At 35.7% G+C, this 26940-nt stretch overlaps 4 protein-coding genes and 1 long non-coding RNA gene across 5 annotated transcripts; 1 reads left to right on the top strand and 4 right to left on the bottom strand.

The window, feature by feature from the left end:
* Positions 1 to 78: 78 nt before the first annotated feature.
* Positions 79 to 3979, bottom strand: LOC130472410 (uncharacterized). Its single transcript, XM_056843226.1, has 5 exons — positions 3578 to 3979; positions 3416 to 3476; positions 834 to 911; positions 629 to 744; positions 79 to 545 (listed from the first exon to the last, which is right to left on the bottom strand). Exons 1-5 carry the CDS (start codon positions 3976 to 3978, stop codon positions 380 to 382), a joined length of 822 nt encoding a protein of 273 aa, XP_056699204.1. The 5' UTR covers position 3979; the 3' UTR covers positions 79 to 379.
* Positions 3980 to 4330: 351 nt separating this feature from the next.
* Positions 4331 to 9231, bottom strand: LOC130472253 (replication protein A 70 kDa DNA-binding subunit D-like). Its single transcript, XM_056842777.1, has 13 exons — positions 9088 to 9231; positions 8633 to 8641; positions 8436 to 8492; positions 7450 to 7472; positions 6986 to 7160; positions 5737 to 6013; positions 5583 to 5604; positions 5339 to 5463; positions 5171 to 5249; positions 4976 to 5105; positions 4764 to 4897; positions 4567 to 4687; positions 4331 to 4405 (listed from the first exon to the last, which is right to left on the bottom strand). Exons 1-13 carry the CDS (start codon positions 9229 to 9231, stop codon positions 4331 to 4333), a joined length of 1371 nt encoding a protein of 456 aa, XP_056698755.1.
* Positions 9232 to 11839: 2608 nt separating this feature from the next.
* LOC110805290 (peptidyl-prolyl cis-trans isomerase, chloroplastic-like) lies at positions 11840 to 15441 on the top strand. Its single transcript, NM_001426490.1, has 7 exons — positions 11840 to 12253; positions 13129 to 13422; positions 13515 to 13714; positions 14033 to 14268; positions 14474 to 14616; positions 14770 to 14841; positions 14963 to 15441. The coding sequence occupies exons 1-7, from the start codon at positions 12077 to 12079 to the stop codon at positions 15188 to 15190; spliced, it is 1350 nt and encodes a 449-aa protein (NP_001413419.1). The 5' UTR covers positions 11840 to 12076; the 3' UTR covers positions 15191 to 15441.
* A 544-nt stretch (positions 15442 to 15985) lies between these two features.
* LOC110805300 (serine/threonine-protein kinase STY13) lies at positions 15986 to 20349 on the bottom strand. The gene is made up of 6 exons (XM_022010896.2): positions 19830 to 20349; positions 18928 to 19049; positions 18023 to 18219; positions 16866 to 17040; positions 16496 to 16630; positions 15986 to 16404 (listed from the first exon to the last, which is right to left on the bottom strand). The coding sequence occupies exons 1-6, from the start codon at positions 20098 to 20100 to the stop codon at positions 16198 to 16200; spliced, it is 1107 nt and encodes a 368-aa protein (XP_021866588.1). The 5' UTR covers positions 20101 to 20349; the 3' UTR covers positions 15986 to 16197.
* A 4313-nt stretch (positions 20350 to 24662) lies between these two features.
* LOC130472409 (uncharacterized) lies at positions 24663 to 26706 on the bottom strand. The gene is made up of 3 exons (XR_008932599.1): positions 25825 to 26706; positions 25460 to 25521; positions 24663 to 24825 (listed from the first exon to the last, which is right to left on the bottom strand). It is a non-coding gene; the product is annotated as an uncharacterized lncRNA (long non-coding RNA).
* Positions 26707 to 26940: the final 234 nt, after the last annotated feature.

Below are 26940 nucleotides of genomic sequence, written 5' to 3'. Positions count from 1 at the left end.
CGAGTAACATAGCTTTTAAGTTTGAGAGATTAAAAGAATAAAGTATAATGGGTGATGTTTTACGTGCTGTACCAGATAGCATATCAATTATCAATCCAATCACTCACAAATCTTGCACCAACAAATGGGACTGTCAAAAATTTTACATAAACTATCTCAAGTCGTCCACAGAACAACTGTAATATAACATACTATCAGTAGTCCACCAGCTTCAGCAAAATAAGATGATCAACTCTAATAAACACAAGAATAATCTATACTCTATAAGATATCACTGCCTGTAGCTGCTCCATCAGGTTATGCAGCAAAACTTTGAGCTAATTGCCAAGTAGTGGCGGCCGAGAAACTTGTTTAAAGTGTCCTGTCTCAATTCACAACTTTAAATTCTTTTGAAGCGCTTTTTATCAGTTCTAGACGGTTCATGACTCCGTTCTGCCAAATGTCTCTTTTCCTTAGCACGCTTTAGAGTGAATTTGCCCTTTATCTTCCATTTTTCATTCCCACCAGGACGCTGATGCTCTTCAATTTCTCTAACCTTGCGCTTCCTAGAACAAAATGGTATGTATAATGTATCAGCAAACAAAAAAAGATTCAAGTTTTGAGCGAGTGTAAAATTTTGGTGACTTACCGGTATTGAGCAAGGGAGCCATCAGCAAGTAGCTCATCTGCAATTCTGCTCTTCCTCTCCTTTTTAGTGAGCCTACCAGAGAAATAATCTGATGCTGACTCCACTACAGTACCCACCTACATTTTTAACAATTTTTTTATAAAAAAAGGAAAGCACAGCCTCATTGGCATTAATTTCAGGGGATAGGATAGGATAGGATATTTACCTGGAAATATTTGGGCAATGTCTTCGATTTAGAATCACCCTTTTTATAATGCCGTTTTGGATCCATGACATTCCTCAACTGCATAGCTCACAAAATTACCATCAATGTTAGATAACTGCCAGTCTGAGACATTAGAAAGGGTAACACAATCTCAAACAGACCACAGTATGAATGTTCGAGACGAAATGACCTATGGCTAGCTAAGACAAATTCAAACTGGAAACATGGTATAATTGAGATTAGTGCCAAAGAGCACAATTTACAGAAGCTTCAAGGCAGTAGTCTATTCTATCTCATTACTATCTACCACCAAGGCTCTATATGAGGAGTTTCTAAATGACCTTATACCTTATTTAGAATAAGTACTTTTAGAAACATTCAAACAGTTTATAACAGTGCTTCCAAACACATCCCTCTCCCCATAAGCTCTCTGAATTGACAAGCTCACCCGAAAAATCCCCCTTTAAGAGGTAACATGTAGTAGGTAATTAGCTACTATTCAAATTTGGCAGCATACTTGCGTTACAAACTTACAATATATCAGCAACTACCAGTTTCTTCATGAGAACTCATCATCCAGTGTGCTCACAGGAAGAAAAAAATAGCACAAAGGTACACCAGATATGCAATGCAATGCAATAGGATGGAAAAGTACAATTGTGACATTTCAAGGAACAAATGCCTTATTACATGTATGTTTTACACAATATTCGATTATGATTTCAGGATATAGTTCTAAAGTGTATACGAGGCTTTTGAATAAAAAGCAATATAACAAACTTAAGGAACACATCTCTGATATTAATTGGGATATTATTATGTTATTATTCCTTATAAATTTAATAATTTTCTTTTTTCAGAGTAACATAGGAATGGTCCCATATTGAAAAATAATAGATTATAATTTCCATGTGATTTGAGTTTGCAACACATATAATTTGTAGCTTTTGTACCTTTCTAGGCATCCGTGGACTATATTAAATTTTATAATGGACCATCAATTTTACTCTCCCATGTTAGAGGGGATTCAGATAACCGTGTGATATACTATGAAACCTACTAGTTTCCATGTCCATCCATAACCAAACCTTCTTTAGCTCAACTACAATAGCCTATCTCATAGTCATAGCGCAGAAGAGTCTCTGATAATAGATAGAAAATGATCCAAAATTCAAAAATTCTGTATATAGATTAAGTTATAGTTTTGGACTAGACTCCAAAAGAAGAGAACTAACCCCTCCACCTTCTCTTCCATAAGCCTCGACTTGCAAGTTGCAAATAAATGTTAAAGAGAACGAAACTAGTTGATCCTCCCTATTATTTTCACAATCCCTCTTTCTCGTCAGTTTGTATTTCTTAATGAACTTTTTTCTCTCATAAACCCCTCAGGATACTGTCTAACAGCAAGTATCTTTGTGGCTCATTTTAAATTCAACATTCACATGTCTAAAGTCTCTAAACTACGAAGACAGTCACCCAAATCCAAACTCCCACCAATGAAACTGAAATAAGAAAATATGAGTAGCTACTACCAAGAAGAAAACTGGACACGATAATGAATTATATATTAGAGGAATCTCGTAATGAATGCAGAATATGAAATGGAACCATATCTACAAAGGCAAGGAATGCATCCATGTATCCAGCATGAGGTGGAAATTGAAAGACAAGTAGAAGATCGTCCAGAGAAACAAGACAACTTTTGAATTAAAAATGACTACGATAGTCATATCCACATATAGTGGCAGATGAAGATGAAAAACTCATAGAATATGATTGCAAGATTTAGGGACATAAATACATCACAAAAAATTATCCGATTAACAAAATAGCCCCGCCAGATGTCGATCCATTGACAGCAAAAAACGTTAACACAAATCAACCAGAACCAACATGATAAGCCAGTTTTCACAGAACCAACATGATAAGCCAGTTTTCACAGAACCAAGAGGTTGCCTATGAAAAAAAGCAGTCAAAACAGATGCAAAATCTACAACTACAAACAGGCAAAAGACATTGCCCCATCAATTATCTAAGCATTAAAATCAGTTGTTGCCATATTGTACATGGGTTCACATCTATCTGCAAAATTTTACTTACAGACGGTCCGACAAGAACCATTTACTAATTGAATTCAATAAATAAATTCCCAAATTTTCCACCATCTAATACCTAAAATTTATATAGTGCAGAAAGTTAATCTACAGTTAACCCAACTTCATTGTTATAGTCAACGGCGACCTAAGCTAATTCGAGTCAAAACTAAACCAAGAACAAAACAAACCAGTTAACAAAATATGTACAGATGAATAAATGATACTGCTATGTATTCAATGTCCTTCCAAAACTTCACCCTATTTATCATCTTTAACATCATATTATTAAGAAACGCCAAAAATTGGGAGGGAGCCGGGACTCTGTCGGCACTATACATTCCGCCCCACTAATTCCAAAGCTAAAATTATTCGAATGTTGGACTAAATATTGGTTCAAAATAACTCAATTAAGGAAATTGCAACGGCAAAAAGTAAATAAAATAATTCTTTATACTTAAAGCAACCCAGAAAATTAAAATACAATACCTTCAATAACTGAAGATCCTGCTTCAACTCTGGCGTAACAACTGTGGCAGGCATGTCGAACCTAAATGACATCCCAAAACAAAACAAAAACAAAAACCCACATAAAATCAGAAAAAAGAAAAAAGTTGGAAAATAAAATAAATTGGGGGAGAAGAAGAATACCAATTTGAGCCAGTGGTATCTTTGAGTTGTTTCCTCAGAATTTTGTTGAGTTTTTTAGGGTTGTTTGGGGGAACATACAAGCCATCGATGAGCTCGGAGGTGGGTTTATACAGTGTGCTCCCTTCAAGATTGGTTTGGGTTTTGCGAGTCCCAAAGGAAGAGGAAGAAGAGGCGGTTCCGAAAGACGGGAGCTTCGGCTCCCATGTCAATCCAATCATCGGCTTTGAGAAGAGGAAGAGGATGCGGGAAAGGGGACGGGGACGGGAGGGAGGACTCGAGGGTTTGCTTAAGGAGACTAGTACTTGTCGAATGCCCAACTTGCAAATGAGTAGGGGAAAGGGAAGGAATGGGGAAAGGAAATGAGAAAAGGAAATCGAGGAGAATGGTGTTTGGTTTCCCATTCTTTTCCCTTCTCTCCCCTGAATAATTTAACTGGACTGAATAAATAATAATAAATATATTATTTATTATTATTTATTATTTACTATTTATTTAGTATTATAATTATTTATTATTACTATAATGTGCCGTATAAAAGCACGAGATACATATAATATTGCAAATAAAAAATACGGCTATTGATTAGAATAACAAATTAATTTCAAACAAAAACACGGGATATATAGAATATATTGCAAATAAATAAGGTATATACATAGTAGTCAATTTTGAAATGATAATAATTACAAATAAAGCCTCATAAAATCATATACTCCTATTTAAATAATTCAACATTTTTGTCGTTCTGTCTCCTCAAATAGTAGAATTATATTCTTCTTCCCATCTTACTCGCAAAACCGATGCAACTACGATATCATCACTGTTTAGCTTGGGAACATGTAGTATGAAAGTGAAAGAATTCATCAAATGTCTTTCAAGTGGTCCTCCAAAATGATGTCTCCAAATTCCTAATTATGAATAAATATTTCGGTTAGTATATGTTGTAATCCAAATACAATATATTTGCAGAATTTTATAATTGTACTTACATGATTTTCAAATTCTTTAATATCTAAAACTTTAAGACCGATGATCATCTCAGCATGTTTTCCAAAAAGTGTAACGCGCTTTGCACTTGTATGATCAATAATTCTTACGTTTACTCTTAATCTGTTATTATGAATATAACACAAATATTACAATGTTTGTACTTTCTTACAAAGTTTGAAAAAAAAAGTATAATTACCTTGGCTTACTAAAGGAGGGGTCACATTGCGACCATAGATCGACTCTCTTTGAGTGCCCAACACATGATTCATACCAAAGAGGCTCTGAAGAATTAATATCTAATGTCCTTGCTAGTACTCGAAAGTATTTCACCTGAGAGATAATAAATGTAATTAAAACAATAACCAATTTATTTTCTTAAAAGGTCGGATATATGTAGTAAAAGCATACATTAGGAAATGGTGAGTATTGATGTAACTTGATTCTTCTGGCATTAAGCAACATTTCCATCTGGAAGATGTCATTTGCTAATGTTTGAGTCCAGTTTATATGTTTTTGCACATATCCATCATCGGCATACCTGTGTGAATTAAATACAAAAAAGTATAACTTGTAACATATTAGTTTGAAGTACGTAAGACTTACCATCCATGAACATCATCAGTTTCATCAATATCTGGATCAATAAAGAGTCTACTACACCCAATTGTCGAAAGACATGCACCTGGACAACAAATAATACAAACTAAGTATAGGTAAAATATTAAGTTATTGCAATATAATTATGTCGGTCATATTTTATTTAATTTTTACCATTATAGGAGCCGACTGATACCAAAGATGCACCTAATACATAATCCTGATTAAGCTCGTGGAGTAAGAAACCACCTTGATTGTGAGCAATTTTTTCCCATAAAGTTAACCTTATTGTTTCCATGCTGCACAACCAAATATTATAACAAACTTATATAGTCAATTTAACAATGTAAAAGTAAACAAAATCATATTGATGAGTTTCTTACTTTGTGTTACATAGTAAGCCATCCCTCTTGAATACTTGCCCTTCACGGCCTCTAACACTATATGTTTGGGAAACATAAATAACCAATCCAATAACATATGTATAAAATGGATTAGTTAAGATGATTGACCCAAAAAAATTAAATTAAATATAAAGAAAATTAATCCTATATCTATAAAGAAGAACATACCAAAGCGAGGAGAATTTTTCATGTCCATGTATTGTGGAATGGTAGCAAAGTCTACAAATCTGAAATTGTACTTTGGTACTTCATCACAATCATCAAAAATGTTCAAGATATTTGTTTTTCTTCCAAATCTAAGTCTCTCTTGATCTAAGACATATTTGTAAGTGCTATCTAGAGGCATAAGCTCTAAATGAGAAATTGAATACACTTTTCCTTGTGTCATGATGTCTCTATATTTCTCAACATCATCATTATATAAACTCACCTGAACTTCGTCCCGCTATAATTGAGAAATTAGATGTAAGTACCTAAATAAGATTTAAAGCTACATAATATGCATATAGTACTAAGTAGGGATGTCAGTGGGGCGGGTTTTGCGGGAGACCCGTCCCGCATCCGCCCCAAATAAGCGGGGATGGAGGTAGGATTGGCGGGTGATGAGGCGGGGATGGGTATAAAAATTGTACCCGTCATGGGTGATGGGGCGGGTGTGGATTTTGTGTTGAACCCGCCCCATCCCCGCCCGCCCCGCCTTATCCCCACTCGCCCCGCCCCATCCCCACTCGCCCCGCTTCATATCCGCCATGGGTGATGGGGTGAATTTGGATTTATTTGCATCTTTAGGTGATAATATAAATTTAGGTGAGATTTTTATGTTTTTTGTTTGGATTTTTTGGTCTGTGTTTAACCCTTTAACAAATGTATCAAACCTCCTAGCTTCTTCACATGTATCGTAATCGAGTTCTTCTCTTATTAACTGATTCAAGGCCTTGCGTGCTACTTCCTCCGTCTTTTAATACTCGCAACGTTTGTTAGTTTCACGCATGCCAATGCACAACTTTGATCATTTATATCTTAAATTCTCTTTATGCAAAAATTATAAAAAGTTGATATTTTGAAAATACACATTGAGACGAATCTAACAAGATCCCACATGACTATGTTTTATCTTATATAAAAAGCACTAAGAATAGTCAAAGTATATTATATGAATAGTGGCAAAAGTCCAAACATTGCGAGTATTAAAAGACGGAGGAAGTATATGTTAAGACAGACACGACATGTCAGGAAATTCTGCCAATGATTTACCAATTTTATTCAAGGCATGCTCAATCTCTTGGAGTCCTAGATTCTGTAGCTCTTCAGGAGATAATCACAAGCTAGGGTTTCTTGTTTGATGCTTCCTCATTCGTTCTAGATCATCAATGAGATTTTCCCAATGTTGTTCCCATAAATGTTTAGGATCACTTACTTCTGAAAACAACAATATGGCACAAAACATATCCTCATAAGATTCTGCTCCACGAACCTTAGTCAAAAGAATTCGTAAGTAGTACCGCTCTCCTGAAGTTGGATGAACATACGACAATCTACCAATGCAAACTCTTTGTTTCCTCTTTACCCACCTTTTCAAAGGACGGTCCCATCTGTAATTGTAACACCCCCAAAATTTGGACCTTTCAATATAATAAAATCCTCATTTTTTATTTGAGAAAACGGTCGTCCAAACATTGGGAGTATTACATGACATCCATTTCCTTTTGAAAATGAATGCGATAAAACAATATATATAATTAACCCATGATGATTATTATTATTAACTAAGTGGTCTAAATTTAGTTAATGGCATTACAACCAAAACTAAGAGAATGCTTAACAAAATAATAAACTTGAAAAGTTGTCCGACTAGGTGATTATTCTAATGTTCTCCCTCACTCGAGTCGTTCCCGATACTTAACCTGTAAAATACATAAGAAAAGAGAAAGAGAGACAAACTCCCAAAAATCAGAAAACTGAGTAATTACGACTCAATCCCGTAAAATAAATAATTTTATTTTAAAAACTGTTAGATTTAAACATAAATAAAACGTAGTAACCAAATTAAATAAATCCGTTAATCAAACGACACACAACAATTTTATATTTTACTAGTTTTGAAGCCCGTGCGATGCACGGGTTTCGTTTTATTTGTTCTTTTTTAGTAACGGTTTTGTATTTATGTTATTAGGTTTTGTTACGGTGAATGGATGGTATTTTTTTTTTGGAAGACAATCATCTTTAACGACAATCTAATTACGACGGGTCAAAAATCCCGTCGCAAAAGCCTTTTGCGACGGGGCTAACAAGCAAACAATGACGGGAATAACCGTCGCAAATGTCTTTTACGACGGGTTTACGACGGATTTACGACAGGATTTTTATTAACGACGGCCCCCTTTTATGACGGGTTCGCGACAGAAAATCCCGTCGTTAATCAACGATTATTGGCCTTTCGCGACGGGATTTCCCGTCGTTAATAGTACAATTTCTTGTAGTGGGATCAGTAACTATTAACAATAATAATAATTAAGTTCATTTGGAAGATAAAAATGACACACATGCATTAAGTAGATCTAAATTCATTTTAACTTAATTTATTTCCTATGTTTGGTTTAGTGGCAATAGATTAAATTAAAATAAATTTGTCCATAATTGGATTAATGGGTTAAATGAAATGGTGCATAATAACTGAGCAAAAGTGAACCTATTACGACAACTAAATAATTGAGCAAAAGTCTAGTCTAGACTAAACTAAAGTACTTGTTATTTTTTTAAGTGTGATAAAGACTTCAGCAACTTCCGATCTATTTCTCCACAATCAAAATGTAGTCGTCTCTATCTCTTCAATCATCTTCCCCAATCACAACCAGATCAAATCTCACCTTCGATTTCCCATCAGTTTCAGCTAGACCTCTCAATCTCAATGTCAATGTTGTCCCCTGCAATAATTTAGATAAGAAAACTAAATAAATAATAACATCATAAATAATATATTTAATTAACTCTACAGAAGAAGGAAAAAATATGTACCATTGGTCTTCTATTTCGATAGAATCTCCAACTTCATTCACAACCATACCAACGACATCTAAAAAGAGAAAAAAAACAACAAAGGAAAAAAAGACAAAGTATTTGGCAAAATTATTTGACAATAACTCAAATAAACTTTAGTACGGAATAAATAACAAAATCATACATACCAGGAAGTGAGTAGTTTTTAACAAACTTATTCAAGTGTACTGTAATTGTACACAATCAAATCGATGCATTGGCAACGACCCTAACAACAGTATTTTGAAAAAATTGTATCATTATCTTGTTGTCGCCAACAATACGGTATTGTTCCTTATTAGGTTGGACCGAAAAATATCTGATTGTATAGATTTTTCCCTCATAATTTTGGACAGAAGCTAGTGATGGACAAAATTGGATTTAATAGAGGCATGCACATAATCACCCTGCAGTTAAATTATAACAGTTAATTTAAAAAGTGCGTTGTAAAATCATAAAGTAAATATTAGAAGAATTATATACCTCTTCGTCGATGAGGACCATGTCCAAACTAATTAAACTATTTTGTTTGCGGAAGTTCACCACATCAATCAAGCGCGAAACACGAACTTTAATTTTCCAGTCGTTCCTACTGGAATTTAAATCATGGATCAAAGAAGTAGCCATTGATAACCAAACTTAAAAGTGAAAGATGTGATTGTGTATGAGTTATGAATTGAACAATACGACCAATTTATAGGATTTCATCAATTATAAATTTGAATATGATTAGAACTTCCAATTTATATCTTAAAGAATTGTAGTGTATTAGTATATGTTTATCTACGTTTATCTTAAACGTTTAGGTTATATCTAAGGTGTTTTTTTTTTTTTAATTATTAAAACTTAGATATATATTGAGTAGGATTATTAGGAATTTTTGTTTTTTGAACTCTTCCCATCAAACGTTTATCTACATTTATCTAATACTAAGTTTTTTTTTTTTTTTTTAATTAAAACTTAGATTGAGTAGGAATATTAGGACTTTTTGTTTTTTGGACTCTTCCCATCAGACGTTTATCTACGTTTATCAAATATGTTTAACGTTTTTAAAAAAAAAAAAAAATTAAAACTTAGATATATATCCACGTGGCATCTACGTAATTATATACGTGGCACTTGAATTTTTTAATTCAAAAATAAATAAGAAATCTTCTTTTTAATTGGCCGAGAGCATTACTAATCCTACGTGGCGCTCTAATATCTCAGCAAAAGTGCCTCCTTTATATATGTATATTAGATTTAAGAGAGGGAAATAGAACGCTAGTAGGCCGGGACTAGTCCCAAAGTAACCACCTACTAAGAAAGGGTCGCGCGTCACCCTTAAATGATGGCCAAGTAATCCAGATGACAGAATGTCCCTAGTGTGCACACCCCACACTAATACTTCATGATTAGGATGAAGACTTATGACAGAGAGTTGATAGAGAAATACGGAACCTACTAGAAGCCTATTGAGCAACAACACATGTACTCAATAGAACAACATCTAGTAGGGCAACCTGTTCATCACCCTTTCGGGTTTCATTTCCCCTCTTAAATTGTTCCACTTTACGTTATTTACAGATTTAAAATAGTCCAAAACAATAATAAAACAATACATAGACGAAACAAAGATTAAAGTCATTACTCATTATACTCCCTCCGTCCCGGAATACTCGACCCGGTTTGACCGGCACAGAGTTTAAGGGACTTGAATTGACTTATTTAATTTAATAGGTAGTAGTTGATAGTGGGGTATTATTTTAATGTAGTTAGTGGGAGGTGGGTTAAGAGGTGGGGTTGGGGGAGAGTAGGGGTTGAATTTATAATTATTTTTTGTATGGAGTAGGGGGTAGGTGGGTTAATAGGGGTGGAGTGAGAAATAATATAATATTGTTAGAATATTTCCATTTTTAGAAACAGGTCAAGTATTAAGGGACGGCCCGATAAAGAAAACAGGTCAAGTATTCCGGGACGGAGGGAGTAGTCATTACTTATCATTATCTCCATTCCCAACTAATCTCTCGACATTAACACCTCACAGTGAGGAACATAAGTCGTTTGCCGTCAAGTCAAAAATTGAATCTTACTTTCCAGAATAACAATATACGAAGTATTTAATTAACAATCTTAAATCCAATCACTTAATCTTAAAGCAATAATTTGAGACCAATAGTTAGAGAATTCAAAAGGTCTTGCGCGCACAAGGTGTACAATAAATTTATTGTACACCAAGATAACTTTTATGCAATTATTTGTAACTTTAACCTACTTTTTTGTAACTTTTAGTATTATAAAAATAAAAAGTTGATAGATAAACATTTTAAAGGGTTAAATAATTAATTTATACATTATTAGTGATTTTGAAGAAATAATTTTTATTCAAATGAAAAAAATTATCATTAAAAAATAGATAACTTTTACACATATAAATATAACTTTTAAGTATTTTGAGTCAACTTTTACTCTGGTGTACAAAATTTATTGTACACCCTTTGTAAATAAGAATTTGTGTAGAGAACTAGTTCAACAATATAAACATAGTACTACTTGAAAATATTAGTTATACGGAGTAGTAATTTTGAAGATAGCTCCGCATTCCTCTTTAATTTGAAGAGCATAACTTCCTACTAATATACGACTACATTATCTAGTACAATACCACGTAAATGGCTAGACATGTAATATATTTAGCACAATAGCACATAGTCATGGAAACTAACTCCCTAATGGGATCCTAAATACGATGGACATCGATAATTACCTCGCGAAGCGTAAACCCGAAATACGCAGTACCCAAACTAGAAAATTCCTTGACTGTTGTCACCTACTTCTAACAATATAAATAGGTCCACTAACTTTATTTTATATTAAGCTACTAATTTTATGGTCCTCATCTACTATTTTCTTAAATTACGTGCCCAAGGGAGCTTGCCTATTTATTACGAAAGCTATAGACCACGTGTATGTGTAAAGATGGTTGTGGTTCGGGCCGAGGCGTGCTTGTTGCCGAATCCACGTGCCTTAGGCCTGAACGGGCCCAACCCACGCCAAGCCCACCTGTTTATTGCCAAACTGGGTCGTGCTGAAATTTTAAAAAATGCGGCCTAGACACGACCTAAGCCCACTTGTCCTCGTGTCAGGTCGGGCCTAAACCCAATTTCATTCAATTTAACGTATTTTTCCGTGTCATATCGTGCCTTATCTTGTTCTTTTTGAAAAAAATGCGGCCTGAGCCAAACACTCGTTCACTGACTTTATATTTGTGTTGGGTTTGCCTAGCCATCTTTATCAAGGTGTAGCCTTAATTTGGGTATTTTTGGGAGGGAAAAGAACCTTATCCAAATTCGGAGGATGATCCACAACATCATCTTCTTCTTGTCACTCCCTCCCACTAATTAGATTACTCCGTTAGTCAAAACACTCCCCTTATCTCCCTTTCTCTCTCCTCCCTCAATTACATTCAACGCTAAGCTTCAACAGTACATCAATGTCTTCTTTCATTAATCACCATTTTTATCCTTCTGTTTGCACCTCAAAACATGCACTCCCCATTAACCCAACTTCCCCTTTTTATTTGGGCATCCCGAATTTTCGCCAAAAATCTCGATTCATGCATTTGACCCCTCGCTGTTTCTCTCGTCAAATTGATCCCCTTGATAAGCAAGTAAGTTTTCCCTTAAGACTATTTCCTTTTTTTTTTTGTTATTGCTTGGTTATGTGCATTATTCAGTGTTCAATCTAGCAAATTCATGAATTATTGTGATATTATTCGTGTTATCGATGAGGAAGTCTATGTTAATATCAAGTATTCATCAATTCCATGATTGATTTTTGTATTTGAGTTATCATTTTAAGGAGTACTCCTTCCGTCTCCTTTGTTCGTCCCATACGAGTGTAGTTATTTTTTTTAATTTTTTTTGGTTGGGTGGAGTTGATAAGAGAGGTAATTGGTGGGGATAAATGGAGTGAATGCTTTCTTTGATTTGATTCGAGTGGGCCACGAGGGCAATTATAAATTACAAATGGGGGGATTCAAAGGCGTTTCAAGACATATTTGATTCATTGGTATAAATGGAGTGAATGTGAGAGTAAAGTGGTGGACTATGTTACTCCGACTCTTCATTTTACCTAAAGTATCCGTGTCGGACCCTCGACACTCCGACATGGGTACGGACACTCCGACACTTCATTTTCGACTTAAATCTTGGAAAATTTCCACAATTTAGCCGAGTCGGATACTTGGACACGTACCCGTGTCCGACACTAGTACCCGAGTTCAAGTAACATAGGTGATGGATGTTAAAGAATGAAATATTTTCATGGGTAAGAAGGATAGAGAGCCTGATAGTTATTGGACGGTGATGGTTATAGTATGGGACAAACTCAAAGGAACAAGCAGAAAAGGAAATTGTGGTAAACTTTATGGGACGGAGGGAGTAGTATATGTGTTGTTTTAATTGATATTGGATATGACTTGATATTGTTAAAATTTCGAATGAGGTTGTATAATTGGAAAATATATGGGTGTTTTGATGGCAGAAAAAGAGGTCATTTTCGGTGAAAGAATGTGCGATATCATTAGCACTAGCAGCTGCATTGATAAGTGGAGTGCCTAGTTTGAGTTGGGAAAGGCATGCGGAAGCACTTACTAGTCCTGTATTGCCAGATTTAGCAGTGCTTATATCTGGTCCACCGATCAAGGACCCAGAAGCTCTGTTGAGATATGCATTGCCTATTGACAATAAGGCCATTAGAGAAGTTCAGAAACCACTGGAGGACATTACAGAGAGCCTCAGAGTCGCGGGGCTTAAAGCTCTGGATTCTGTTGAGAGAGTAAGAATCAAGACCTTGTTTCTTTTTCTTACCATTAATTTATTTTCTTATTTAGTGTTAATGATTGATTGTATGGTGTTATGTGATTGTAGAACTTAAAGCAGGCTTCTCGTGCACTCAAGAATGGCAAGAGTTTAATTATTGCAGGGCTGGCTGAATCAAAGAAAGACCGTGGTGTGGAATTGCTCGATAAGTTGGAAGCAGGAATGGGTGAGCTCCAACAGATTGTCGAGAACAGGAATAGGGAAGGGGTAGCTCCTAAACAAAGAGAATTGCTTCAGTATGTTGGCAGGTTAGTATCTAGAAGACTGGCTTTTCAAATGTCAAGTTAATGCTTTTATTTTGAGGTGTTCTGATTATCACAAATTAGTCTGAGATTGTGATTTATGACTTGTTAACATCAAATCCAAAAGCCCCCCTTTCTTTATTTGTTTCTTAATTTTTCCTATTTTTAAAAGAGGGAATGGGTGCATATGATGGGGTATCCACTGATAGTGGGAGAATTTAGAAAGGACTTGTAAAAAGAAAAGCTCTTAAATAAGGTTTATCTCATAGGTATCCTTGGTATTGACTGCAGCTGAGATCTTCCTGGGGCATTGGGTTTCTGCAGTGTTGAAGAGGACATGGTGGATGGATTCCCGTATGAAGTACCAGAAGAATACCAAACTATGCCACTCCTCAAGGGAAGAGCAGTTGTTGAGATGAAGGTCAAGGTGAAGGACAACCCTAATGTTGACAATTGTGTTTTTCGTATTGTTCTTGATGGTTATAACGCCCCTGTAACTGCTGGCAACTTTCTGGATTTGGTGGAACGACACTTTTATGATGGCATGGAGATCCAAAGAGGTACCCTTATTTAATACTCCACTTTGCATAAGTATTATATATGTCTGTCTGTGTACTTGGTGAACATTTGTACTATGAAGCTTGAATACTGACTAAAAATTATCAGTTTTACTCCTTTTAAACATTGTTACTGGGGAGGTATATTAGACTGAAAGGTTTCCTCAAATTTAGTTAAAAATTGGTGGGGTTTCTTTTGTATTGGCAGCCGATGGCTTTGTTGTGCAAACCGGAGACCCTGAAGGCCCTGCTGAGGGTTTCATTGATCCCAGCACAGAAAAGCCTCGTACAATCCCATTGGAAATCATGGTGGAAGGAGAAAAAGTTCCTGTTTATGGTTCAACTTTAGAAGTAAGCTCCTCTCATAAATGATAAATGATAAATGATAAATCATAATCTGTGTGTTATAACTTACAACTTACAACTGTAATTTTTTATGACAATTCAATTAAGAGACCAATATAAATTTAAAATCTTACAAGCTTCTGTACAATTTGGTTTCAGGAACTTGGTCTATACAAGGCTCAGACAAAGCTTCCATTTAATGCCTTTGGTACAATGGCCATGGCCAGAGAGGTAAGAACTTGCAAGTTGCAACCGTAAATACTGTTACTTATGGTAGTTTTTCTGATTGACATATTACAATTGAAGAGACAGAAAGTGTAGGTAGCTAATTAATTCTGTACTTGGGTTGCAGGAATTTGAGAACAATTCAGGTTCAAGCCAAATATTTTGGTTGCTGAAAGAAAGTGAACTGACCCCAAGTAATGCCAACATATTAGACGGACGATATGCAGTGTTTGGCTATGTAACTGATAATCAAGATTATCTAGCAGATCTCAAGGTTGGTGACGTCATAGAGTCAGTCCAGGCGGTTTCAGGCGTTGATAATCTTGTCAATCCAACTTACAAAATTGCCGGATAGATTCTTGTGTACGTTACAGATTTATTATTTGTGCCATTTTTCGACATTTTCATTAGCTAAGGCGAGGGGATGTAAATCGAGTCATCTTCTTCTTTGTACAAGTGTAACATTCCATCTGTAATTCATTCGTGTTTGAATATTTTTGTATTCAACCTTGGTTAGACTAAAGTGGTAATTCAGGCATTGTCTAAGTTGTATCTTCACTGTTAACCTTTCTTTAATGGAGATGTTAGATTTGAACAAACCAACCGGTAACAATGTTTGCGGTTTTTGTTTAGTAATTACTCCGTAGTAAAATAAAGCCTAGAACCGCTAGCATTTTGTTAGTAGTTTTGGATCAAAACTAAAAACTAGACTGATCGGGAAATAATTCTAGACAAAGAGGTCAGGTGTTCGATCCTTGCTACATGTTTTTTGGTTGTCAATGACATGTCATGATGCTGATTAGTTGTGACGTGGCGTAATAAGGAGGGATATACGTGACACGTATACAAACTAGACTGATCGGGAAATAATTCTAGACAAATGCAAATGGAGATTTACTAGTTTTGGTTTGAGTAATTTCTAGAGAGATAAAATGCTCACATATAACTGTGATAAGCAACACAAAAGCACAATAATATACTTGGAGATTCTGGAGTTTGATGCACTACCCAGTACCCAGTAGCCATTTGATGATAATGTTGTCTGATAATGATCATGGATCGCAGTACGAATGTACGATTACCCTTATAATTAAGTTGTGTCATCAATTCAATTCGAACTGATGAAACGATACAGTAGATGATTTACAAATTAAAACAGAAATAAACCCAATCTTTTTATATAAATCTGTATTATATTATCTACACAATAAGACCAGACCACATTTATTTATTATGCAACTTTTCATGTTACAGAAACAGAAGGGTTGTGCAATCTAGACGAAAAGTCGCCTTTACATTAGAGCTACTAATCTAAGAGAGAAGGGATGTCTGAAGAGAGGGGGGGTCTGTGTTTGGTTGTTTTTAAGGTCCTCGGTTACCTCGGAAGCAGAGACATCCCTGCTGTTGATCAGTAGGAATCATACCACCGCCTTTTGTAGTATCAATCGCCTCTATCATTGTCACCACCTCATCCATCTCTGGTCTCTTGTCTGGATTTGCATCCCAACATCGCTTCATTACATGTGCCAGAGAGCTGGGGCAGCATCTCGGTATTTCTGGCCTCAGATTCTGGATTCGTTCATATACTAAATACTTCACCCTCCAATTTATTTATTAAGAATAAAAACCACACATTCAGGAAATAACTACAATTTTTTACCTGTCGGACAACAGCTGATGTCACCTCTGAGAAACTCAGATCAGGATATGGCATCTCACAGCAATAAATTTCCCATAAGCAAATGCCAAAGCTGTACACGTCACATTTCCTATTATATGCATGACCATTCAGAACCTGCAGTATTTACCCCCCAAAACAAATAAACATTGGTATACAAGGAGTTCTCAAGCCCTAACTAACTTGAAATCAAAACCCAATTCATTCACCAACTCTACATTTAATTAATATAGGTAGAATCACTATGAATGAATGGCACAGCTGTGGAAACTCTGTTAATCATTGTTGCTGTATAGTTGTGATCATTAGAGCATAAAATTTGTGACAACAAAAGAAATTACAAATTACCTACCTCAGGAGCCATATAGCCAAGGGTTCCTGTTTCTCCAGTCATGTCATGAGGATTTGAAGCTTCAACCCGAGCTACACCAAAGTCTGCTATTTTCAGATTTCGTTGCTTGTCTAAAAGCATGTTTTCAGTCTTGACATCTCTGTGAACTATTTTCATGGTATGGAGATAGCTCAACCTATGAGAAAACCATTGGAAATATAAATTATTATACACTCACTAAATTCGATGGTACAATTTTATCATAATTTCACAGTTATTTTTGGAATTTTATGATTATACACTCACTACAGTCTACACTTGTTTCATTAGACACGTAAATAGGAAAAGAGATAAATTATCAACAGAGCAGCAGAACACCAACACAGGTCAAAGGTTTGGGGGAGCAGAAGAATCCTGTTTTAGGGCACCAAAATCTTACATGATGGTTTGCAAATTCTCAGTATAAAATGAAGAGGGTCATACCAGGAACACTTATCATCAACTATAAATAAAACTCAATAGTTTTGATACAGGAAAGAGCCATGGTAAAATGGGCATGTAGACAAGTGATGACAACAAGCTGGACACTATGATGGGCTTACAAAAGATTTATCAAATGTGCTTGCTATCTTGTACTATGTTACAGGTCTTCATATATTGCCAAATAATTGAGCCATTTAGCTTTTAGGCTGGGAGGTAACTATAAGACAATTGAAGAGTTGAGAAAACCAAGGATTGCATATCATCATTATCATCATTATCATTACCCCATTGCCTCAAATATGCAGGTGTCCAAACATAATTGGATATTACTCCCTCCGTCCCGGAATACTTGACCTGTTTTCCTTATCGGGCCGTCCCTTAATACTTGACCTGTTTCTAAAAATGGAAATATTCTAACAATATTATATTATTTCTCACTCCACCCCTATTAACCCACCTACCACCTACTCCATACAAAAAGTAATTAAAAATTCAACCCCTACTCTCCCCCAACCCCACCTCTTAACCCACCTCCCACTAACTACATTAAAATAATACCCCACTATCAACTACTACCTATTACATTAAATAAGTCAATTCAAGTTCCTTAAACTCTGTGCCGGTCAAACCGGGTCGAGTATTCCGGGACGGAGGGAGTACAAAGTAGACATTTAGATGAAGATTAAGGGACTAACCCCCTTGCAAGATCAAGTGATAACTGGATTACTACTTTGAAAGTCAGCTTCCTTCTCCTGTTCTTTATGAGGAAATTCTTCAACGCACCTCCAGGAAGATACTCAACGACCACACAACAAACATTCCTTGGCATGCCAATATGACCATTATCAGTTTGGATTGTCAAGTCAGACGAACCCATGGTAGCTCCTATAAACTGCAAGATTATTAATGACATTGTAATAATAAGTTAACGCCCTGTTCAGAAGTGAGTTATAAGAAAAAACAATCATTTTGAAAAACTTAGCGAAATACACACAGTAGCATGGAAAATGCAGGGAATAACTGCCCCTTTCTTGTACCATCATCTGGGGGTTGCAAATTTCTCTTTTCTTGTACCCTCATCTAAAGGGTGAGAATGGATCTCACTTAGAAATAGGCTAGATCTATTGTATAGATAAGCAAAATGTTTTCCTTAGCGACAATAATACTGGCTTATAGTTGTCCATTAAGAAATTAGTAAATACCAACTTGAATCCCCTGGCCAATTGAACAGATTATAAGGTATTCTCCACATTAAACAACAACACATGGATTTTGATTGCACTTTTCTTTGGCTTTTGGACTATAATGGACTAAATTATATTGGATCGTCAATAAATTTATTTAATTGTTTGTTTATGTTATGAAATAACAAGAAGGTGTTGTTTTTATGTGATTGAAGTTCAATTAGAAACAAACAACCACTTTGTCATTGCAAGGGTAAAGTACACGTACACCCAACCTCCTCTTTGCTTGCTTATGGTAGGAATCTCTTCGTAGATAACGTGATGTTTTTGGTATTAATCACGTTATGATAATAAAATCGAACTTCTTAAAGAGTACATTTTACAGAGATGAGGCAGGGTAGGGATGTGAATAATACCTTAGTCACATTTGGGTGGTCCAGTTTGTGCCATACTGCAACTTCTTGAGAAAAAGCTGATCTTAACTGGGTAAGCTCCGCCTCTGACCGATGGCCCTCTTCTCCCCAATCAAGAAGTTTAACTGACAACAAGATCATTTTAAATTAATGCACACAACCAGTAGAAGATATAAACCTAAGGGATAAAATAACATTGTCTATCTCATTTTCTTCAAGACAGTGGTATATCAGTAACTAAACTAAAAGCTCTCTTCAATTATTTTGAAAGAGAAGTAATCCTAGTAATAAATAATAAGGTCAAATAATCATCCAATTTCAAGGTTTTCATTGCCTCCACTAATTCAAAGTTCCGAACTGATTGAAGAACAACTTCGCAAATTCAGGCTAATTTTCCATCTTTTAATTTGTTTTATTAGAAAAGGCATGTTTTCCGCCCAACAGAAACTAAAACAAGAAACAGAAACAGTGACTACTAGGCAGCCTGTTCATCTCATATCACATGAAACTTGTGACAAAAAGAACTAAGGCAGAACCTTTTTTTTTTCACTTCCCTAAAAAGTTGCAACTGCTTTATCCACCACTTGACTCTTAATCTCGTGAATCACGGATAATCTCAACTAAAAGTGCCTTAATTGCAAAAAAATCGGCTAACCAGTCTGTTCATTCATGATCATAACCAACAACAATGGCACCCCACCCCCACAATCAAGAACAAAATTAAACTAAAAACAAACAAAAAAAAACTGAAAATTTTAACAAAATATAGCATTTAATATAATACCCAGAATAAATCACAGCTGAAACACAACATGAAAAAAAAGAATAAACAAAATGAAGCTAAAATTCAAGCACACCAAGTGACTGATAAAATGCCCGAATGAAAAAAAAAAAAAAGTGAAAACCTGCAACATCTTGACCATCATAAACACCACGATGAACAGTACCAAAAGTGCCACGAGCAATAACAGATTTAACAAGGAGTTTAGAAGGGTCAATTTCCCACTCTGCTCTATTATTACTGCACCTTCCTCTTTCTCTCTCCTCTTCTTCTTCTTCTTCCTTCCTTTTCTTCTCTAATGTCAATGCTTTGTTAAGGTGCCTTTGAAGCTGCTCGTCTAAGCTTTTCAGATCTATTTGATCTGCTCTAACATACCCATCATTGCCCTCCTTCATACTTGTATTTGAGAGCTCTGTATTTGTCTCTGTTTGTGGTGTTTGTAATGTTTGTGGGTGGGTGTTTGTGTTTGTTTGTGTGTGATTTTGGTGAAGTTGGAAAGGTGGAAGATGAAAAAAGGCTGCTGAGAATCACGGCTTCGATGTTTACAATTTATGAGAAAAAAAGCAGCATTGAATGAATTTGAGGGAGTGCTCAGAGAGTCAGAGGGGATATAGCCAACTGCCAAACACCCACAGTAACTGTCGCTCAATATATAAATTGGGACTTTAAAAGAATCGAAAGATTCGAAGATATTGAAAACTAGATTTCAAGAGGAAGTACAAGAGCATATAAGATATGTATGGGCAAATACATATCAGAATAAAACACAAAATAGGGAAAAGGATAAAAATGAAATTAAATGGTACTTTTGTAAACAAAAATTGTACTTTTCTTTTTACAGAATGATACTTTTTTTGGCGAATGGTACTGTTTTAATATGAATGGTACTTCTTTTTTTGTCTTTTAGCTATTTGTCTTTTAGTTAATATGTGTGTTTCCACATATATCTGATATGCGAAAAAACAACATCTTCATCTCAGTGCTACGTAGTATTCTATTAAATGTGTTAAAGTTAAAATAAAAATCCTATATCAACTGCTCTATTAAAGATAAGAAGTACTATATCCGTTCCTAAATAAATGTCATTTATTGGAAGTGGTATCGTAATTAATAAAATTGTAAAGTAGGTAAGAGGTAATAACGGAGAATTTTTTTTTTTTGGGGAAAAGATAAAGTATATGATTGTTTAATTAGATAAAGTACAAAAAGTAAAGAGAGAAAAGAAAGAGAAATAAAAATGGAACCCCACTGCCACGTCAGCAATCTTTTATATCAAAAAGCACCCAATAGATTGCAGCAATAAAGGTCAACAACCAATAGGAATCCAAAAAATATATATATATATACGGTTCACATGGGGACAATTCCCTTAGAGGAATTTTTTTGGCAAAATGGTACTTTTCCTTCCAAATTTTTATACACATCAGGAGAGAGAGTATAACTCAGAAACTTAAGAACCAAAAATAAGAGAAAAACAATAATAAAAAAAAAAACAGGGGATGAACCTTCATTGCTAGATTGAATGGAGACAAATGTTGAAGATGAATGGCAAGATGCTGCTTGGGACATCAATGACCACTGGATGCAAGAATCAGATGAAGATGGGGACAACATTGATGAACAAGGGTTTTATTTTGATTTGAATGAGGCAGCAGAGGAAACCGGGGACATGGAACATGTAGTGTTTCCATTTGACCTCAATGAACCAACATCCAATCAACATCTTGACAGCCATTTGCAGCAACAAAGTTTAGGGGCACGGGGCCATCAACGCAAGAAGAAGCCAAGGCTCAGTTGTGATACAAGGCTGCAAATCCTTATGTGGTTGTTGAACAATTATAGCAAAGGGGACAAAAGCAAACATATCATGGAGCCATTAAAGATGTTGTTCGAATCTACAATTGTCATCCAAGAACAGTCACCGGAATATGGAAGCAAGCAAGAGCACAAAAAAAAGCATTCAGAAGATACAACATGACAACAAAGGCACAAAATGCAGGGAGGAAAAGAATCCAAGTGGAACAAGACATCATCACAAGTCTAAGCATGGGTGACAGAACATGCATAAGGGATTTGGTAATGATGCTACATATTGGAGCAACAACCCTTTGGAGAATGATAAAACGAGGTGATGTTAGACCACGCACAAACCCTCTACATCCTGGGTTGCAAGACTCAAACATGCTACAAAGGGTCAAGTGAGTTCTAGATTTACTTGTTTGGGACAGTCCACAAAATAAGAGGGAATACAAAACTATGTATGACTTTGTGCACATTGATGAGAAGTAGTTCTACTTAACCAAAAAACAGCAAAGGGTGTACTTAGGCAAGAATGAAAGGGGAAAATACAGATCAGGAAACTCAAGCAAGTTCATACCAAAGGTAATATTCACAGCAGCAGTAGCAAGACCAAGATTCAATGATAAAGATGAATGCACATTTGATGGAAAATTGAGGATTTTTCCATTTACTTATCAAGAAGAAGCAAAGAGGAGCTCCAAAAACAGAGGCAAGAGGACAATGGTCACTTGTAATACCCCGTATTTTTCTATAATTATAAATATATTTTATTATATTTATAAAGCATTTCGTTGTAATTATAAAGTATTTTTATAAATTAATTTCATTTAATGAGAATTAAATGCGCTTTTATTTTTAATTAATTTAATTTTTAATTAATTTAATTATTAATTAATTTTGAAAATCGAATTTTATTAAATAGATTCAACGAATTTATTTAATCAGGATTTGTTGGGTCGTATTTCAAAAACAAATTCAATTTAATTAAAGCCCAGTTGTTTGCCATAATCAAACCCAACAAAAGCTTGCAAGGATTAAATTCAACTAAACCCGAAAGCAAGCCCAACCTTAAACCCTAATACCTAGCCCATGAAGGGATGAGAACCTATAAATACCCCTCCCCTTCATGAGATCCCCTAACCTAAAATTTCTGAATTTTCTCTCCTCTCTCATCTCTTGCATCTCCTCTTCGTCCGGCCCTTTCTTGAGCCACAAGGCACGAGCCGTGCCCTTGTGTTCGTGCCCAGCCGCGCCTCACGCGCACCCCTCTCTCTCCCTCTCGTCGCGTCGCAGCCCCGCAGCGCCCAACACTCGTGCACGAGACCGCTGCTGTTGCTGCTTGTTGTGCGCACTCGCGTACCCATCTCTCCTGCCCAGCGCACCTCGCATGCCTCGCCCCTCGTCGCTTCCCTTGCGTGGGTTGTGCGGTGCGTGCGGTGCTATTGTTGTTGCTCATTGTGTTCGTTGGTCGGCACACACACACGATTAATTAATCCTTGTGTGTGTGTGTGTGTTGATCAATTGTTTAAATCAAAATTTGTTAATATTAATTTTCAGTTTTAAATTGATTTAATTGTTGTGATTAGTTTAAATATTTGGGTTGTTTAAATTAATTAAAACGGTTATGAATACCGTATTGGTTTAGTATTGTGTTTTAATTAAAGAGATTGGTTTTGATGATTGAAATTATAATTTTCAGATTTAATAAGTTTATAAAGTGTTGATTTTTGAAGTCAAAACATGTTTTTGGAATAAACTATTGTTAGGGTTTTGGTTTCAAATTAATTAAGCGATTGATTCACATAATTTAATAACAATTTAAATTATGGGAATCAACTAAAATTTTCAGATTGTTTATAAGCTTTAAAAAGTTGGTTTTTAATGGTTTTAAAGCTAAAACCATTACTTTGGCCATTTTCAAGGGTTACGCACGACCCTTATTGTTCTCTTTCCCTCACTTAATTAATATTGATCTTATGTGACAAGTTTAATAATGGAATTATTAAAAAGATACTTGTTGTTTAATTACTTATTTTAGGTACTCAAAACATTTTCAAACTACAATTATTTATTTTACGGGATGGAGTTGGAATTACTCAGTTTATCTGATTTTTGGGAGTTCGTCTCTCTTTCCCTTTTCTATTTATTTTTGCAGGTTGGTAAAGGTACTTGGCTACGAGTCAAAAGACGCTTAAAATAACCACCTAGTCAAGAGACAATTTCTATTTCAGTTTAAGTTGGATTTTGTTATTTATTTTATGGGAATGGTTTGTAATATTTTATGGGCCATCTTTTAAACCACTTAGTTAATTTTGACTTTAATGGTTTTAAATTGTTATAGCTTTGCATTTATTTTCTATGGAGAATAAATGTAGCAGTGACACTCCCAAGGTTTGGACGATGGGTTTATGAAACAAAAACATGTTTTTTTTATATATAAAAGGTCCAAGTTTTGGAGGTGTTGCACCACATGTATCAACAAATCCTCCTTCAACAACAACAAATCCAACCCTTGCCAGCAAGAGATCACATTTGATGGCCTACAATTTCAACAACAGCTAAACATGCTATCTAAAAGGAAAGTCGAAAATAGAGAGAGAGAGAGAGGGGGGAAGAAGAGAAAACTCTCCTTTGTAGACATGCAACACCGACAAAGTTAGGACCTCGAACATGAACCCTCGGATTTTGAGCCACCGTCATCGGGGTCGCGTTCACCACCACCGATTGCGGTGGTTTCTCAGAAACTAGGGTTTCGGATCCCCCCACATACACGCCTTCAAAACTGCCACCAGGGGACTTTGGTGGTGGTTGATCAACCTCAACATAAGGAATTAGGTTTTTTTTTCGACCCTCCGCCAGGGGACAGCGGCGACGGCAGTGGTTTTCCTTCCACCGTTTTTTCAGATCCGGTAGAAGGAGAAGCACGAAAAGAGTCATATCTCCGGCGTAAATACTGGAGATATTCACGGTTGTAGTTGTGCTCGTGTAACGCCCCAACTTCTAAACACCATTAATTAGGTTAATTATCTTTAATTAGCAGCGGAAACCCTAATTTAGTCGGAGCGTCACTTGCCGTATTTCCCTCGTGGAAAATACAAGGCGACATAACCTTTTTAAATTACTAAATAAACTTTAATAATAAATACTTCTAGCATTTGGTTAATATTAGTATTAAAATCTAACTCAAATCATGAGATCAAACTTAGAGTTTAATTAATACATCCCTTTATTACTAATGACATAATTGTCTCTACTAAACATCGATCGTGAATTTGATGGTTGCATCCTCACTCTAAGGCATCCCATGATCTTCTTCGTACCTAAAACAAAAGCAACATCGTGAGCCGAGGCCCAGTAACATACTACCCTAACAGCGTAAACTCATTTCAATTCATTTTATTTACTTTGCAATCAGGGAGAATAGAACATAGTAAAACATTTTCATAAATGCAATAAAACATCATTTATAACTTGAAACTTTGATAGTTCCCATTATCTTCCTTAAAACCTTCTTTTTACTTGGTAACTGACAAGTTAGCCTTGCGGGACGTCTCCCACCTTGCGATAGTCCTCAAGGAGCACTCTCCCTTGTTGGACATACGCCCGTACCTAAATAGTTTCTCTTTTAGCTTGCGGTAACCCTCAAGGAGCACTCTCCCTTGTTGGGTGTCCCGCGGTACGGCGGTACGTGCACGACCTAGAAATAGTAACCCCACTAACTGCCAGAACCGGTTACACTTTTATTTATCATGTTTCGTATCTTATTCGTAACTCATAAACATCATTCTTATAAAATCATTCACAAACACATTTAAATATCATCATTCATAAAACACACTTATAAACATATTTCATATCCCACAATCCTATAAAAACATATCATTATAAACATATTTCATAATCTCATAAAACACATTTCATAAGGGGATTGTGGGTGTTAGCAATAGATGTTACCTCAACCGTAGTTTATACTTCTTGTTCGATGGGCCGTTCTTCCTGAGCTCCGAGTCCAAATTCTTTCAAAGGATTATATAGTCGAATTAATATTAAATGATAAACAATTTAAAAATCGATACTTTCGAAATAATATATTTGTATATATATTTCTATTTCAAAAATCCATGAAATGTTATTTTAAATTCTATTTTTCTTTTTATTATTAGGCAAGGCTAATAACTTAAATGCAATTTTTCTTCTTAAAAAAATAATAAAATAATTTATTAGTACATAATTAAATTTATCAAACTTTATTTATTTAAAAACATGAGTATGATTAATTATGTGAAAATATATGAACATAAAAATCATATGCCACTTACCCCGAAGCCCAAATAAAAATTGGGCCAGCTTAAATGAATTTGGAAACCAAAGTTTCAATTGAAACTTGGTTCCTGGAATTGAAAGCGCAGCGCGCAGGGGATCAACGAGGGACAGGGGAGAACGAAGAGGACAGAGGGGGGGGTGGTGGTGGCTGAAGGTTTGGACGGCGCCGCTGCACGGAAACGAGCCGTAGATGCGACTGTGGTGGTGTTTGAGTGGTGGCGGAACAGCAAGGAAAGGAAGGGGTGGTCGACAAAACAGGGGAAAAACAGGGGAGGGGCGTTTCTGGTCAAGCCTGGGCGGCGCAGCAGCAGCTCGCCGAGTTTTGTGAGGCGAAGGTGAGTATAGAAGGTGGTGCGGTGGCCGGGGTGTGGTGGTTTCATGGCTGGGTGGTGCGGCAGAGGCGAAGAAAGAGGGAGGCAGAGGTGTGCGTGAGGGGGGAAGAGCAGGGAGGGGAGATACGGTGGGGTGCGGTGGTTCTGGGTGGATGCAGTGGTGGTGGTCTGAAGGTGGTGCAGCGAGGGGGTGCAACAAAGAAGAGAAATAAGGCGACAATGGTGTTGGTTATGGGTGGTGATTTCCAATTTTGTTTACTGGTTCTTGGTTTTGATTTTCTGATGTTGAATTCCAATTGGAATTAAGACTGATTTGTATAGTCAAGAAGAGTGAAAGAGAAGCTGAAATCCTTGAGGAGCAAGGCATGAATCAAGACTGAATTGAGGGAAGGAGAGGAATGAAGAATTTTCTTCATTCTTGCAATGTACGTGGAAAGCAAAGAGAAGAGGAAAAATGGAATTTTTGATTTTCTAAGGGCATTTTTGTAATTTTACACAGTTGGAATAAATTCAGAAATTGGGTTGCCATTTTTGGAAACTACTAAAAATAGAAATGTTAAGCTAAAATAATTCTTTATAAAAATATCGTTAACGAAAAATAAATAAATTTTTGTTTATAAATTTATCGTTTAAAATAAATCGTAAAAACGTTTAAAATAACGAAATTTTTAAATTATTTCTAATAATTAAAACTGTAATCCCCCGTAATTTTATACATTTTATTAATATATTTTAACGTATAGTTATTTATATTTTAATAGAATTTACGAATTTTAATAA

Source organism: Spinacia oleracea, chromosome 4 (genome assembly GCF_020520425.1).
Source record: "Spinacia oleracea cultivar Varoflay chromosome 4, BTI_SOV_V1, whole genome shotgun sequence".
NCBI lineage: Eukaryota > Viridiplantae > Streptophyta > Magnoliopsida > Caryophyllales > Amaranthaceae > Spinacia > Spinacia oleracea.
The sequence above is the reverse complement of the archived record's forward strand: the minus strand, read 5'-3'. Positions and strand labels throughout refer to the sequence as shown.